The sequence below is a fragment of the Miscanthus floridulus genome, chromosome 6 (assembly GCF_019320115.1).
Source record: "Miscanthus floridulus cultivar M001 chromosome 6, ASM1932011v1, whole genome shotgun sequence".
In the NCBI taxonomy this organism is placed as follows: domain Eukaryota; kingdom Viridiplantae; phylum Streptophyta; class Magnoliopsida; order Poales; family Poaceae; genus Miscanthus; species Miscanthus floridulus.
In genome coordinates, this window is record NC_089585.1 from 127,794,054 (window position 1) to 127,810,204 (window position 16,151).

Genomic DNA, 16,151 nt, shown 5'->3' on the forward strand with positions numbered 1-16,151 from the left:
CCTGGCTAGGCTATCTTATCTGTACCAACTACTAAAGGCAGCCTTCCGAAATGCACTTTCAACGTTTGAAAAAACTTGAGACAAAATCTGGTTGTCAGTTGATATATATTTTTTTCCCAAAAGGAGGCAGAGTTTAAAATTTTGATTGCATAAAGCATTCCAAATTTACTGAAAGAGAATCAGTAAGTTTACAATTGATGCATTTGGGCATACTATCAAACACATTCATACAGACAACCTGTTCGGGAGGTCGTAAACGAATGTGAATTATTTACTGCTGGCTGGTTTGGTGTGAGAGAAAAATACTATTCCTGACTGGAAATTTACGATCGTTTACGAGTAAGCGAACAGGCTTAGAGTCTGCAGAAGAGAAGTAACAGGTAAGCCATGCAGAAACAAACGCACTTATGCGGCCAGGATTATCCGTGAAACCCATGCCACGTGCCAGAACTGGGAGAAATGATTCCGTTAGCTGAGATGTCGCCTGCTTGTGATGTAGCTGTCAAGGCGTCAACGTGACAGCCCAAGACAACACCGGCTCAAATAAAATCGGAGCAACTCTGATAAGGAACTAGGAAGAGACATGCAGCAATGCGCAACCAAGACTGAACTGCAAATTTGCACTGCAGTCCACAAAAATCGCGAGCATTCATATCGCCAGAGCGACTAGGGCCTCGTTTAGATCGTGAAAAAAAGTGAACCTGATGAACAGTACCACTTTCGTCTTATTTAGTAAATATTGTCCAATCGTAGACCAACTAGGCTCAAAAGATTCATCTCGTAATTTTCAACTAAACTGTATAATTAGTTATTTTTTTTTACCTACATTTAATACTCCATGCAGGCGGCTAAAAATTGATGTGATGGAGAGAGAGTGAAAAAATTTGGAATTTGGAATGCATCTAAACGAGGCCTAGTTTAAGAGCTGAATGAACATTTACTACTGCACACTCCGAGTCTCCGATGTTCGTACAGCACGGACGGCTCTAGAGGAAAGCTACGGCAAAAGGGCCACTACGCAGGAGGTTTCGTCTCCCTCAACCTACAGTCCCACACTGTAACCATGGTGGTATCACAGTGGGAGGCTCATTTGTGTCCCCCAATAGTGAAGAAACGACAAGCCATCTTTCCGATCTAGTAGAATTTATGCATAGCCCTGCATCGCTGTCATTGGCTAATCCCCAGAAAACTCATGACGCGACGCAACGTGAAGAGCACGGTAGACCCAAACCCAAAATAGATATCCGAATACCTATAGCCTCCAACAGAGTATCTATATAGAAGACGGTGTCAGATAAGGTATAACCAAAATCTGAGTATCCTCTCTCCTAAAGACTCATTTGTAGAAAAAATTCTCTTATAGGTCTTGTTGTCGGAGAAGATCAAAGATAGGTATTGAACCTTTTGCTCGTAGCGCTACTCAAATGTAAAATGGATTTTGTATTTTGGGTAACCGTTGTTGGAGATATTTAGTGCGATCTGATATCCATAATAACAAAGGGGATGCCAATTCTGAACAGTTCGCGTGCATCGAATCTCCATGCGTCATGGCAGGTTCGTTCACGGTTCTCAATCAAACAGTTCACATAGAGATCCCAAAACATGATGCATTTGCTAGCGCAGATGATCAGTATCAATCGCTATCTTTAACTGTCACCTTTCAGGACTCAGCTATGGATCACTGTTCAGCAACAACTTTCAAGTTTCAGAAAAGCGAAAGCTCGTGGAACATAACCTTAGCTCAGGTAGATATTTAAATCCAGGTTACAATAATATGTCATGCAACAAGCACTACAATTTTGAAATTTTGATGGGCACAGTTGTAGTGGAGCCTGGTATGCACACAGAGATACTTAGTAGGCCACTAAGAACAGTCCGCTTCGATGGCGAGTGTTTTGGTGACTCCAGGGCATAAATCCTCCCCGAAGCTCTCGTCTGACAGGGAGACTGTACAGCTATTGGTGTTCAGACAGGCCTGCCAAGAAAAGAGCTGTTACTGTTACGAAGCTTGACATGGGATATGGTCAACGGTAGTATGTGGATCTCAATGTAGTCATAGTTGATAAACTATTATCAGACAACTCATATAAACCTAATATTTACTTTGAATATAGAATTACCCTTGTATATCTTCAACCCACCCCCCACCCCAAATGGCCCTAAAAGGAAAACCTGATGGTATCGAACTGTAAACCATACTTTAATCCCAGTTGCAACAACACTGCATAGTACGAACTCAGGACTGACACTGATCGAATTCCAAGACTAAGTTCATGTGCATCGATCCAAGTCCACATGCATCAACAAATCTCAAAAAGTCAGAACTAATATCTGGTCCATTGGTTATCTGATACTGAAATCTACTTCATGTGAGTATTTGTGTCAGGAATCGAGAATTTTGTTCGAATTTTACCTTCTCAACAACAGATAAGGAGTTCGGGTGGTGGCAGCTCCCCTTTTGGTATGATCTACAAGTTCCACTAGGGGTTCCCAAGCTCGCAAACTTTACGGAAGATATATTTTTACCCTCGGGGCAAGACAGCTGTGCTTTGGCTGGGGATGTGCCTTCGTTTGTGGCACTTTCATCCCAGGACTAGTCTATGGAAGGAAAGTGCTCTGACACAAAGGAGCACACGCTTGTCACAGCTCTTCTTGAGAATGTGATCCTCGTGGGATCCCCACCCTTTTCCTCAAAGACCACAAGGATGTTCCCTGAGGGATGAAACCATGACCGTGGGATATGGTACCTAGACCAAGCAAAGCAGATTGTGAAATACAAGATAATATAATAAAAAAAAATTACCACCATGAACTTTGCCAAATTCAGTTTCAATTACCATCTCTGAGTTGGTTGTCCACAACCTGTCCTGCACTTGTTTGGATTAAATTCTCCCCTGTAGTTACAACTGGGAGTGCACCTATCATCAATAGAACTAGTCCTGGGCCAATACCTCCCGATGGCATTTCCGTTCAACCAAACCAAGCCTTTCCCCATAGACTGCATGTCTATCCCAACTGGGTCATCTCCTTTTGGAACATCAACATTTAACTAAAAGCATGTTTCATTAGTAACTAAAAGTAGCAGGTTGTGGAGAAGTTCATCTCAAGAATGAAAATCATAGAAGCTTACCTCGTACCATGTCAAAGGTTGGTTTTTCGGTGGCTCAGATTGCGGTATCCACCGTTGGTTACTTCTCTGATCGGGCTTGAATAAACCATAATGTTCCCCTTCCAGTCCAATCTATAAATTAAAAAGAAAAAACACACTTTCATCTCAGTTTCAGGATATATCAGCAGGGGCAAGAGAAATACCATACTCTGTAAATAAAGATGGATCAATTATATCGAATTCATCATGTAATTTCAGATAAATTCTAGAATATAAATTTGCCTAAAAAATTTGAGGAATATCGGTGACAATACCTTGTATGCCCAATTATTTGAAGATAAGTCTATGGTTCCATTTCTCACACCAGAGATGTTCACATTTGTAAAGCCCGCTCCTATCCATTCATAAGAGAATCCTGCATTCTTATAGAGTGCATAAAGTCTTAATCAATATGGTCACTTTGTACTTAAAGAAGGTCTATGTTTCTCCCCTTTTTTCACAGGAGTGCGTCTCACTATAGGTGAATTTGCATCCACAAAGAATCAGTGATTCAGTGTGCAAAGATTTTTCACACAGATAACTCAATGATAATAATGTTTAGTAGCAAGTGCTTACTTGTAAACCAACAGTCATACTTAGAAGGGCAAGTTCATTCTTCCCAGTCCTCAAGTTGATAGGCAATTTCACACTGAAACTTGATTGTGAGCCATTACCATATGCACTACCTGGAGGAAAGAGATATCCACAGCTAGTAATGATGGCAGAGCTTAACAATTAGGAGATAATAACTGTGAAACTAACGAGCTAGTATCTAAAAGTCAAGAGGCACGACAGAAATTAACGGTTGAGCAGTAATCAGTGATGCTGGTAGAAACATGAACTCTACTTCTCAAGGATACCTTTTCACCACATGGGAATATATGGATACTCTGAAAGTTCATATGGGCTAACTAGGACCTAAGGAAACCTCCCAGTGAAAACCAACTCAAAGATTTATGCTACATGGTATTTTTAGCTAGAAAGTAACAATAAAGAACAAACCTATAAGCTCATTATTCAGGAAAGCATGGACACCATGGCCTTTGGAGTCGATATTGAGGACAACATGGCTCCCTTTCGAGGAGTAACTTTCATCCACACTAAAACTGCAGATGACATAAAAAACGAACTTAGTCACAGGCAGGACTGGAAAGTGCAAAGGACGGTTCAAAGCAAAATCAACTTATAGGATTAATGGTTTCGGGGAAAAAAAACCTTATAGGATTAATGGATACCCAGGTATCTCCTATCTGGTCAGTACCTTGGTATTCATTCACTAGGCAGTCGCAGTAAACTTAAATGAAAGAGGCTGAAGTAAACCAACCTTGTTGTGTACCATAGGTAGTCAGTGGAGTCCTTTGTTGTATTAATATGGTCCACAAATCCATTTAGGACAAAGTCATTTTTACCCCAAATCCCAGTTCTCTCCCTGAAAATGCTCCATCGCTCAGGTTTTGATGCTTGCAAACTTTCTGGGACCATGGCCACCATCGAACTTTGAGATTGCACCTAAATATCATAAATCATCAAGAACCAAAAGTTGCGGGCCTTATTTCTTGTGAAGAAAAAAACGCAACTACAGTGTTTCTCCATAAACTCATTACCGTTAAAGTATGTAAACTGGTTACGAGCCTGCAATCCTTTGTCTCTTTTTAGTTATCCAGTTATTCATTATTTATTTACCTGAGAAGAATGTTATCTATTTTATCTAACAAGGCTGAATTTGTTCCTATTCTGAAAAGCGAAGAGCACTAAAAGATCAAATACCTTTGCAGTGTTGAACACCACATTCCTGCAGTCAGGAAGAATACTAACTGACCAAGCAGGAAGATCATATTGCCTGCTACGGAAAGTGACAACTTTGTCATTGGCTGAATCAATGTTTGCCAGGAATGCAACACATCCTCCAGACTGGTCACTGTAAATATCAGCCTGTAAATGAAGATTAACTATTAATCTCAATAGTCAGTAGGATTATGAAAATGTGGGATTTAGGGAAATGGAATTGGGGCTCTTGGTGGGTTTTAACTCTAGCCTACCCCAACTTGCTTGGGACTGAAAGGCTATGTTGTTGTTGTAGGGAAATGGAATTGTAATGTGCAGTAACACATTGCTGAATTACAGTATGCTGAGATTAAACAGATGGCTTCATACCGATCTAATATAGCAGCATTAATCAAGTATATATTAGATACCATATACAACACTAACAATTAAAAATTTAGAAATGTTTAACTTATTTTGATATGTAACTGGGCTAAACATGTTGCATTTAACTGGATTACACTATTAGCACGCAAGTTATAACACCAGGAGAATAAAACTTGCCTCTTGTTTAGGCCCCAGGGAAAGAAACGTTGTGTTTCCATAAAGCAGGGTGTGCTCACACAATCTTATAGATTTGTGAAGATCCCTCAGATGTGCCCACTTTGGAAATCTCCTGAGGCCTGAGTTTCAGATCAATTAACAACATTAATATGGCTTAAGCACAAAGATCATTGATTGGATCCATAGGAGAGCAATAGAGCCAAACCATATTCATCAATTGGTGCATCATAGTCATAGCTAGTTGTAATGAATGGCCCCCCAGTAGTGCGACCAAAATTTGTGCCACCATGATACTTCAAAAGGATAATGGAAAATTATCAGCCTTTGGTAAGTTAAAATTTTGAAACAGGTAGGAGTACTGACTATTTATGATTTGATTATTCCAGATGAACGACCATGGCTAACAGCTAATAGTGTCTTTGACAACTCAGAAACTGGCCAGCTGAGGTGGCATTTGTAGAATGACAGAGAAATGGGAAACACCACACACCCAACATGGGAGGGTGACATTCATATATATAGCCAATATGGCAGGGTATAACAGGCATGTACATGCTTTACATAGCAGGTGCTAATCACACTGATTTGTGCCGTTGCCTATTATATACTTGGCTAATATACACTTGCCTAATATATCTATCAGCCGCCCGCAGTCGAAGCGTCAGGATTCCGGATGCAGAGACTGGACCGAAATTCTTCAAACAGCTGAACCGGCAACCCCTTTGTCATGATGTCAGCGAACTGAAAACGTGACGGCACATGGAGAACTCGAACCTCGCCGAGAGCCACCTTCTCACGGACGAAGTGGATGTCAATCTCGATGTGCTTGGTACGGCGGTGGTGGACCGGGTTGGCTGTCATGTAGACAGCGCTGACGTTGTCACAGTAGACAACTGTGGCAACCTTCAAGGGAACATGAAGTTCCTGAAGGAGTTGTCGAAGCCAACAGCACTCGGCAACCACGTGAGCAACAGCCCGGTACTCGGCCTCCGCACTGGACCGGGACACCGTGGTCTGCCGTTTTGAAGACCAGGACACCAGACTGTCGCCAAGGAAGACGCAGAAGCCTGATGTAGAGCGGCGGGAGTCTGGGCACCCGGCCCAGTCAGCATCGGAGTATGCAATCAGCTTGTCGACTGGCCCAGTGCCGATGTGGAGACCAGCCGACAGTGTGCCCTTCACATATCGAAGGATGCGCTTGATCAGCGCGAGGTGAGCTTCGCGCGGGTCATGCATGAAGAGGCACACTTGCTGTACAGCATAGGCCAGGTCGGGGCGAGTAAGCGTCAGGTACTGGAGAGAGCCGGCGAGACTCCGGTACGCGGCGGGATCAGCGACAGGAGCGCCCGCCGAGGCAGAGAGCTTGGCACGAGAGTCAACAGGTGTCGATGTCGAGTGACACTCGGCCATGCCCGCCTTCTGGAGGAGGTCCACGGCGTACTGCCGCTGGCTGAGGAAGAGGCCGTCGGAGGAGCGAGTGACGGATATACCCAGGAAGTGATGTAGTTCCCCGAGGTCCGTCATGGCGAACTCAGAGTGAAGGCGGGCGATGATACGTCGAAGCAGAGCGGCCGAGGAAGCCGTGAGGACGATGTCGTCGACGTACAGCAACAAGTAGGCGGAGGAGCTGCCCTCGGAGTAGATGAAGAGGGAGGCATCGGTGGCAGAGGCGACGAAGCCGAGCTGTCGGAGAAACGTGGCGAAGCGTTGGTGCCACGCTCGAGGGGCCTGCTTGAGGCCGTAGAGGGAGCGCTGGAGGAGGCAGACGGCTTCGGGTCGTGCTGGGTCGACGAAGCCGGGGGGCTGCTGACAGTAGACCGTCTCATGCAGGTGGCCATGAAGAAAAGCGTTCTTCACATCCAACTGATGGATAGGCCATTGGCGAGATGCGGCGATGCTGAGGACGACCCGAATAGTGGCCGGCTTGACGACGGGGCTGAAAGTCTCGTCGTAGTCGACGCCGTGACGCTGGGTGAAGCCGCGGACGACCCAGCGAGCTTTATGCCGAGCCAAGGTGCCATCGGAGTGGAATTTGTGCCGGAAAATCCACTTGCCGGTGACCACATTGGCGCCAGGAGGACGAGGAACGAGGCGCCAGGTGTTGTTGTCGACAAGGGCCTTGTACTCCTCAGCCATGGCTGCACGCCACTGGGAATCAGCAAGACCCCCCCTGTAGTCGCGCGGAATGGGCGAGGCAGTGGAGCCGGTGGCGACGTGAGCTGCTGGAGGGAACCCGTACCGATCGACAGGCCTGAGGGAACCTGTCTGGAGGCGCGTCACAGGTCGGTTCGGAGGCAGTGGTGGTGGCAGTGGCGGAGCAGCCACCACAGCCGGAGCAGCTGCCATGGCTGGAACAGCTGCCACGGCTGGAGCCGGGGCCGGCTGTTCGGAAACAGCTGGTGCCGTGCGGCGCCGGGTGTAGACCCGAAGGGGTGGGGGAGCGACCGGTGCAGGTGGAAGAACCGGGCCAATCTGGAGGATGGCCGGGTCCTCAGCGAGCTCCTCCAGATGAGCTCGATGACGCGGCTGCGCAGCGTCGGGTTGCGACGGAGCGACCGCTGCTGCGCGTGGCACCGGCGCTGGTGTTCCTGCAAGAAAATCCAGAGAGCTTGGCAGCGCACTGGTGGAGTCAGATTGAAATGGAAATGTCGTCTCGGCGAAAACAACATGACGGGAAAGGATGATCCGTCGTGTCGTTAGGTCGAGACACCGGTAGCCCTTATGGGAAGAGGGATAACCAAGGAAGACACAAGCGGTGGAGCGGGGGGCCAACTTGTGTTTGGAGGTAGCGGTGAGGTTAGGATAGCATAGACAACCGAATACACGAAGAATAGTGTAATCTGGTGGCTGCTGGTAGAGTTGCTCATAGGGGACTTTATGGTGAATGGCTGAGCTGGGGCGCCTGTTGAGGAGATAGGTGGCTGTGGTGAGCGCCTCGGCCCAGTATTTGGGTGGCATGTGAGCGTGGATGAGGAGGGTGCGGCATATATCGTTCAGAGAACGGATGATGCGTTCAGCCTTCCCGTTTTGAGGGGAGGTGTAAGGGCAAGAGAGGCGTAGGTGAATACCGCTGGAGGCAAAGAAGGTGGTGAGGGCAGTATTGATGAACTCAGTGCCATTATCAGCTTGTACAGCTTTGACAGGAAGGCTAAACTGTGTGTGTGCGTAGGCGCAAAAATTAATGATGTGAGTGGCTACCTCAGATTTGCGGACGAGGGGGAACGTCCAGCAATAATGTGTGAAATCATCTAGGATGACAAGATAGTACTGCGCACCAGAAATGCTAGCGACCGGGGACGTCCAAACATCACAGTGTACAAGCTCAAAGGGGAGAGATGAAACTGAACTGGAATTACCAAAGGGCAGCCGCACATGCTTGCCAAGTTGACATGGATGACATAAAGTAGGAGCTGATTTATTACAGGAAATGGAATTATTGTTCCTAAGCAAATCTAGAGTGGCAGCCCCTGGATGACCAAGACGATGGTGCCATAGGTCAGTGGAGGTGGCGAGGTTGGCCTGTGGCGTGGCGGGGACGGTGTAGAGGCCGTCGGAGCTATTGGAGCGAATAATCACGCGTCGGGTCTGCAGGTCCTTAACAGAGAAACCAAACGCGTCAAATTCGATAGTGCAATGGTTGTCACGAGTGAATTGGCGAACTGAAAGTAAGTTGCGCACTAAGGAGGGGACAACAAGAACATTGCGAAGAGAGAAGGGGGAGGTGCGGCCAGGTAAAGTGGAGTGACCAGAACAGGACACAGGCAACTGATGCCCGTTGCCGACAGTGATGGAAGAAGAGGAGGAGGGATGACGAGATAGAAGTATACCATCCGAGTTGTGCATGTGGGAGGTGGCGCCGGAGTCCATGACCCAGCCAGAGTTCTGGAGCGCCATTTGGTTCAAGGCGGTAATGAGGCCGGCTTGATCCCACATCGGTGTTGGTGGAGGTGCAGCGAAGTGCGCCTGCGGGTTGGTGCCCATGAGCCCCTGGTGACGCCCGCCCTGGGCATTGGGGTGTTGCAAGCCAGGGCGAGGGCCCTGCAGCCAGTCGCCATGTGGAGGAGGACCGCCCTGGGGGGCCCAGGGGGTGTAGCAGAACCAGGGCACCATGGGGCGGTTGCCCCCGTGTTGCTGACCGCCACCGCCGCCCTGCTGCCAGGCAGCGCCGCCGCCCTGCTGCCAGCCACCCTGGCCGCGCCAGGGACCCTTCTTGCCGCCCTTGCCTTTCTTGCCGCCCCCTGGACCCTTGGAAGGGGCAGAGGGAGCGCTGGAAGTGGAGGAATGGCACTCGGCAGAGGTGCAGCTAGAGCCGGAGGCGGCTACCATAGCGGAGGCCGCCGTGGTCTTCTCATCGTTGGCGAGGCGCAGTTCCTTGAGGGAGAGCATCTCGCGCGCCCTGGGAAAGGAGGGCAGCACGGTGCCGTTGGCGATGTCGTCGGCGGTGGCGCTGAAGCGCGGATTGAGGCCGCGGAGGAGACTGAGGACGAGCTGCTTGTCGTCGATGGTTTCGCCGACATCCCGGAGGGCAGCGGCCTTGACCTTGATCTTCTGGCAGTACTCGTCGATCGTCGAGTCGCCCTGCTTGAGGGAGTGAAACTCCTCAAGCAGGAAGACGGCCCGGGGTGCGCGGTTGGAGCGGAACAGGGCTTCAATTTCCACCCACAGCTCGCGGGCGGTTTGGTTCTCGTCGGTGATGGCGAGATCAAGAACCGAGTCGTCGACGGTGTTGAGGATCCAACCGCGGACAGTGCACTCAGCAATGGGCCACGATGGATCGTTGGCGGGGGGGGTCAGCAGACTCACTGATGTGTGGGAGGAGACCGAATTTCCCACACAGAGACTTGAAGAAGGAAGCCCACTTGGTGAAGTTGGGATTCTTCATCTCCAGAACCACCGGGATGTGAGTCTTCACATTGACGGCGGTGTAGGGGTGGACGAGCACAGCCGGCGGTGAGCCGTCGGCGGTGACAGACATGGTGTGGACGGCGGCTGCAGAGGTCAGCCGGCGGGAAAGGTGGAGAGGAGAAAGGGGCGGAAGCAGAAGGTCCGGGATCAGATTGATCACGCGGGCTCTGATGCCATGTAGAGATGACAGAGAAATGGGAAACACCACACACCCAACATGGGAGGGTGACATTCATATATATAGCCAATATGGCAGGGTATAACAGGCATGTACATGCTTTACATAGCAGGTGCTAATCACACTGATTTGTGCCGTTGCCTATTATATACTTGGCTAATATACACTTGCCTAATATATCTATCAGCATTGTTGGAGATGCCCTGATGCACATATCTTATCTTAGTCAAGTAATGTATGAGTAATGCAAAGGCATTACCACATAGTAATTCTGAACACTGCCACCTTTCTCGAAAAAACGTGCAACAGCGAATGCAACATCTTCAGGTGGTCTGTGGGGATTGCTTTCACCAAAAGTCTGGAACCTACACATAAATTAAAAGAGACAAAAAGTAGGATCATAAAACTTCAAGTTTGAAAGTGAGAAAATTCAAAAATTTGCACATAATTTGCTTCAAAAAATACTACATTGTCAACGGTGCAACATATCTGTTAGTAACAGAAGTACGCAAAATGCATTACCAGCCTGGCCAATTCTCAGTCCAAAGTTTTGGCTTGGTTGGTGAATTTGGCTGGAATCCATCGCAGTAGAAACCATTACAAGAGTTTATCTGTAAATATAAATTTACACGCATGAACGAATCTGCCAAAAAATGCATAGTAAAGAGTTAAATCGCTCAAGCACTAATCACATAGTTATGACGAAAATATCTGCGGAAGTATTCCTTTGTAGTCCCAACTGTCAAATAATTTTTTTTATGTGATGAATAGCAGAACTAAAACCTCAAGGACCAGAAATTTTCCTCCATTCAACCTTTTTTCCCTACCATAGTGTCTCATTTTTAAAAGTCGATTTCAGGGGCATGTCATCAAACGTAGATTTTTTTTTGAAAAACATGTCATCAAACATAATGTTATTAGCAAAGAAATATGTCACTTGTGTCAGTCCAAGAGCTTGCGACCACAGTTAGATTAATGAAGCAATTCGTGTTTTGACTGTTAGTCTGTTAATAAAACAGCCAGGCTTCGGGTGTAAAAAACTAACCACAGGATCAGGAGCATCAGACTCCTGGCACATAATCCAAGGGACACCAGTGTTTTGAGCAAGAGCCATACTAGCTGCCCACATCGCGTATGGCTTGCCGCCAGGTGCATATGCTTGTTCATAATAATCTCCATACTCATTCTCTATCTGCAATGTAAACTTGTCAACATACAATCTGAAAGCTTGTCTGTTGCTAAAAAAAATCAAAACTGAATGTAAAATACTACATCAACTATTATAACCTGAGCTAGGATAATGTTCCCTCCCTGAGAAGCGAAGAGCTGCTCTTTCTTCATCATATTCATAATGTATGTCGTGAAACTCTTCATATGGCTCTGCATCCAGAAAAATTACTACAGTTAGCACCAAACTAGAATAATTAGCAGAGGTGCACCGTGAAATTCATATGTCTACCGCACCTTGAATGGCTCATTGTTTGTCCTGAAAACCGTTCCTGGCACGTAGTGCAACCACACCGGCACGCCTCTGGAACTCCATAGACAATAGCCATATTAATCGCCAGGGAAACAAAAAAAAAACTCTTAAAAATTACAGCTAATCGCGTAATCTCTACCACTAAAAAGACCCAAATGACATCGTTTTTGCCCCGATAATCCCCGCTTAGCCGCACTAAACGCCCGCACCAGGCGGTTTCCACAAAGAAAAAAAAACCACGCGGCCTCTGCAGAAAAAAAAAGAAAAAGAAATACTCCGAGTCTCCGACACACAAGAACAATTACTCCCACGTCGCACGCCGCCTGCCTCCCGCCGCCCCTCGCCCCATCCGCTGCATGCCCTGGCCGTTTCCCCGCCCATCCACCGCAGCTCTCTCCTCTCATCCCCTCCTGCTCCCCCATACGCCACACCCTCGCTCTCCCCAACGCACGCGAGTCGACGGGGACCGGCAACTGCGCAGCAGTCCGACGCCGCCACTGACCACAAGGCGAGATGGGCAACAGCGACGCCGCATCGCACGCATCGGCGGCCGCCGCGCGCGACGCCAAGAAGAATAAGAGGGAGCTGTTCGCCTTTGGGGTGGAGTCAGGGCGATCTCTCTGGTTCGATTCCTGGTTTGATTTGATTTTGTTTGATTGCACAGCGTGCTGATCTGATCTGAGTTTTTCCTTTTTTGTGTGTGTGTTCTTCCTTTCAGGGGAACCGCTCGCAGCGAAGCTGAAACAGAGCAAGCGCGAGACACGGGCAGTTTCTGTCCAAGGGACAAGGTCTGATCTCATGCCTGGTCTGTACGATACATTAATCTTAATCCGTGTTCTCTTTTCTTGTCAATCTGCGATGATGAGTAAATAGCTCTACAGTGCTTGCTTGTGGTAGCTGATAACTGATATCGCCATGAAGTATCATGGACCTAGCAAACCCATGGAAGCATACTGAATAAAATCCATGTTTTGATTGTGGTAAAACTGAAATCGCATATTCACACTCTTATTTCAAAATAAGATCAGTGTTTGAAAATTTAACAATGGACATATTCTTTCGCTGCGGGTTCTTAATTATGGAAACTTACTGTAATAATCTAAAGATACTTCTCCTGTTGATACTGTTTGATGGATTTTTGTCAGAATAAAGTCCATATGTACACCCTTGTCCATGTGTACTACCAAGCATAAAAAAAAGGAAAATACCTATGAAGATACATATGCGCTGTCACGTACATGCAGCCAAAGAAGCTAGCAGGCTTCTTCATGAATTTAGAAGGAGAGAAGCTAATATGCCGCAGCGCCATGCATGCATGTATGCACCTCGACGTGCAGGCAAAGGAGCTAGCAAGCTAACAAATATGTATACGTTCAAATCAAAGAAGCTAGCAACCATTTGCACCGGCTTATACATAGCACAGTGCCATGCTGTGTGAGGTGCTCAAGATTCTGCATAGCTGATGGAAAACACCATGTGCAAGTGATGCAAGAGCCATATTATCGAGGAGGTGGCCTCAATCCTGCCATCCAGGACCAGGAGCATCTATTACGGGATTCAAGGTATGCGAACTCCACCAATTCTTTTGATCTTGTGATTGATTTTGTCGGACTTATGATCTTCTATTTTCTTGCATTATGCACATGTCAGGTACACTTCTATTTTAGCATACGGTTTTGCTAGGATTTTGATATGATTGAACTGTGGATTGTGGCATCCTATCCAACTGCTCATGAGAGCCACTAACTACCAACCATGTTGGCATGGTGTCCAGCAACACAGACAAACGATGTCTGTGTCATCTCAGCCTATCCAATTTTTTTACACTGAGTTTACTTCAGTTCCAAACATGGTTTTTCACTTGTTTTTATTCATAACAGTTTGGCTAGAAGCAATTTGTTCTGTTACTTGCAGTCAAGCAAAAAGACAATGATGTTACAGTTTATGGATGACAATGCGGGTATCGAAGAAAAAGTTTCTTATTACAATTTACTGCAGGTGCCACGACTAGCTAATCATGGATGAAGTTTCTCTCCATGTATAGAAAAGATTATTAGTATATCATAACCAGTAGTTATAATAATTATAATTGCAATTGCAAGTCATCTTAGAATACATGTAATTAGTTGTTGTATACTCTTTTTAGGTAATAATTATTAGACGGGCTATGTTTGGTTTGATGTAGCAGAACATGTTTAGAGTGTTCATTGGGTCTCTTTGTACAGTTACTATGATCTCAAGGATTCGGGCAACTGATGCTACATTTTTATTTGAACAAATACACACGTGTATGATGCTATACAACAACAAAAAAACCCAAAGTTTAATAAAAATTTCTGTTTGTATTGATTTTGTGTAGCATCAGCTGAATATATCCCCACGTATATATATGAGTGTTCTCCCGTCGCAACGCACGGGCACTCAGCCAGTAGCGAACAAAGAAAAGCTGACCCAAAATTCCACTCGGCGGCGACAAAGGGCCCGATGCGCAGGATCAAGAGCAGCCCAGCGTCTCTAACGACCTTCACGAACCGCACCAGGTCGAACCGGTCTTCGAAGTAATACTGCAATCCAGCGAAATTCATTCACCACGCATATAGAAAAGAAAACCCCATTCTTCAGAAGTATAAAATACTCGGCAGAACAACATTTTGTTGTGGAGCGGCCTGCGAAGTGCGAACCTGGCCTGGGGCGATCTCATGGCCGTTCCAGAAGACGTAGGTCTCGATGCAGTCGGCGCCGCCGTCCTTGGCTTCAGCCACCAGCTTGGGCCACATCTGCGGGCACACGGGATGGCGCAAAGTTAAGTTCAAGTGCTGCTGGTTAGCTGGTACAATGAGGACGCGCGTGCACGGAGGCTTGGTCTAGAGGTGCCGTACGTACCTCGGGGACGCTGCGGGGGTAGTGGATGGAGGTGGAGATGATGAGGCGGCGGCGGCCGGAGATGACGAGGGAGCGGTGGTCGTACGTCACATTGGAGGCGGCGTCGAGCGACGGCACCAGCAGCAAGAGTAGAAGGAACGGAAGGGCCGAGAAGGAGGCCGCGGCGGCGGCCATGGCCGGAGCGGAGCGGAGCGTGTACGGAGCACGATGGTGGCGGAGGTGGTCAGGGCGTCGTCGGGCGGCGGCGGTGGTATTAATAGCTGTACGCGGCGTGGAGTGAGAGCGAAGTGTGGAGATACTGACAGGGGCCTGGCTTTTGGGAAGCGACGACGCGTCCGGAGTGTTTCGGTGGGGAACAGCGATGGGCGGGCGAGGCAGAATTATATTGCATGGGACTGGGGGTTTTGGGCGTGCCGGGCCGGGCCGGGCCGTGGGATTGGCTGCGTCTTTCTCTCGGTGTGCCGTGCCAAGCGTGCGCGGCAGCGTCGTGGACCGCCACCCGCCGGCGCCGTTCGGCCAAAAGTGAGAACAGCCTGTTCCGTGACGACGCGGATTCCGTCACGAAGAGCAACCGCCCGGGCACGACGAGGTGGCCCTTGCCGGCGGGCCTGCTGCCGCCGGTTCCCGCGCCGAGCACACGACAGGATCGGCGGAACGGCCGATGCAGGCAGCCGTTTCAAGGAAAAGTCAGGGCGCGGCCGGCCACAGGCGTCGCGTTTGGTTTGGACGCGCGCAGCGGATGGGGGATGAGTGACACTGACACCGGCACGCCGCACACGGCACACGGCAAGGCATGTGACCTTGGTCTGGGCTAGTCAGAGCAAAGCGGACCCATATCCTGGCCCCAGTGCGCTGCGGCAGTGCCGGACAGCTTCGGCGGTAGTCCTCGTCCCGTCCACGCGTGGCGTGCCGTCACGGCCACACAATGAAGGAAAAAAACGACGCTGCCGTACACAGCCAGTAGGAGTGCTATAGTATACATACTACTGTTCCAAAAGATCGGCGGGCCTTGTTTAGATGCCATCCAAATTCCAAATTTTTTTACTCTCTCCATCACATCAATTTTTAGCTGTTTACATGGAGTATTAAATGTAGGTAAAAAAATAACTAATTACACAGTTTAGTTGGAAATCATGAGATGAATCTTTTGAGCCTAGTTGGTCCACGATTGGACAATATTTGCCAAATAAGACGAAAGTGGTACTATTCATCGGGTTCAAAAAATTTGC

At 47.9% G+C, this 16,151-nt stretch overlaps 1 protein-coding gene across 3 annotated transcripts; it reads right to left on the bottom strand.

The window, feature by feature from the left end:
• Positions 1–1,581: 1,581 nt before the first annotated feature.
• Positions 1,582–15,254, bottom strand: LOC136456929 (beta-galactosidase 3-like). Of its 3 annotated transcripts, XM_066456940.1 has the most exons (19): positions 14,923–15,254; positions 14,721–14,816; positions 14,491–14,603; positions 12,024–12,090; positions 11,847–11,939; positions 11,605–11,751; positions 11,082–11,170; positions 10,819–10,924; positions 5,682–5,769; positions 5,477–5,595; positions 4,916–5,080; positions 4,473–4,657; positions 4,151–4,254; positions 3,725–3,834; positions 3,424–3,531; positions 3,131–3,241; positions 2,838–3,049; positions 2,414–2,747; positions 1,582–1,975 (listed from the first exon to the last, which is right to left on the bottom strand). In XM_066456940.1, the coding sequence occupies exons 1-18, from the start codon at positions 15,094–15,096 to the stop codon at positions 2,594–2,596; spliced, it is 2,241 nt and encodes a 746-aa protein (XP_066313037.1). In that variant the 5' UTR covers positions 15,097–15,254; the 3' UTR covers positions 1,582–1,975; positions 2,414–2,593. The 3 variants fall into 3 exon arrangements, with proteins under 3 accessions (XP_066313037.1, XP_066313038.1, XP_066313039.1); XM_066456941.1 differs by lacking the exons at positions 1,582–1,975; positions 2,414–2,747 and having other exon boundaries at positions 2,919–3,049; positions 3,138–3,241; XM_066456942.1 differs by lacking the exons at positions 1,582–1,975; positions 2,414–2,747; positions 2,838–3,049 and having other exon boundaries at positions 3,138–3,241; positions 3,424–3,524.
• Between the last annotated feature and the right edge of the window lie 897 nt (positions 15,255–16,151).

Excerpts from the sequence above, each read along its gene's own strand:
- LOC136456929 (XM_066456940.1), bottom strand. The coding sequence starts at position 15,096 with ATGGCCGCCGCCGCGGCCTCCTTCTCGGCCCTTCCGTTCCTTCTACTC. Across the intron at positions 10,925-11,081 it reads ACTGAGAATTGGCCAGGCTG|GTTCCAGACTTTTGGTGAAA; the intron begins GTAATGCATTTT and ends ATTTATGTGTAG. Across the intron at positions 5,596-5,681 it reads TGCACCAATTGATGAATATG|GCCTCAGGAGATTTCCAAAG; the intron begins GTTTGGCTCTAT and ends TCTGAAACTCAG.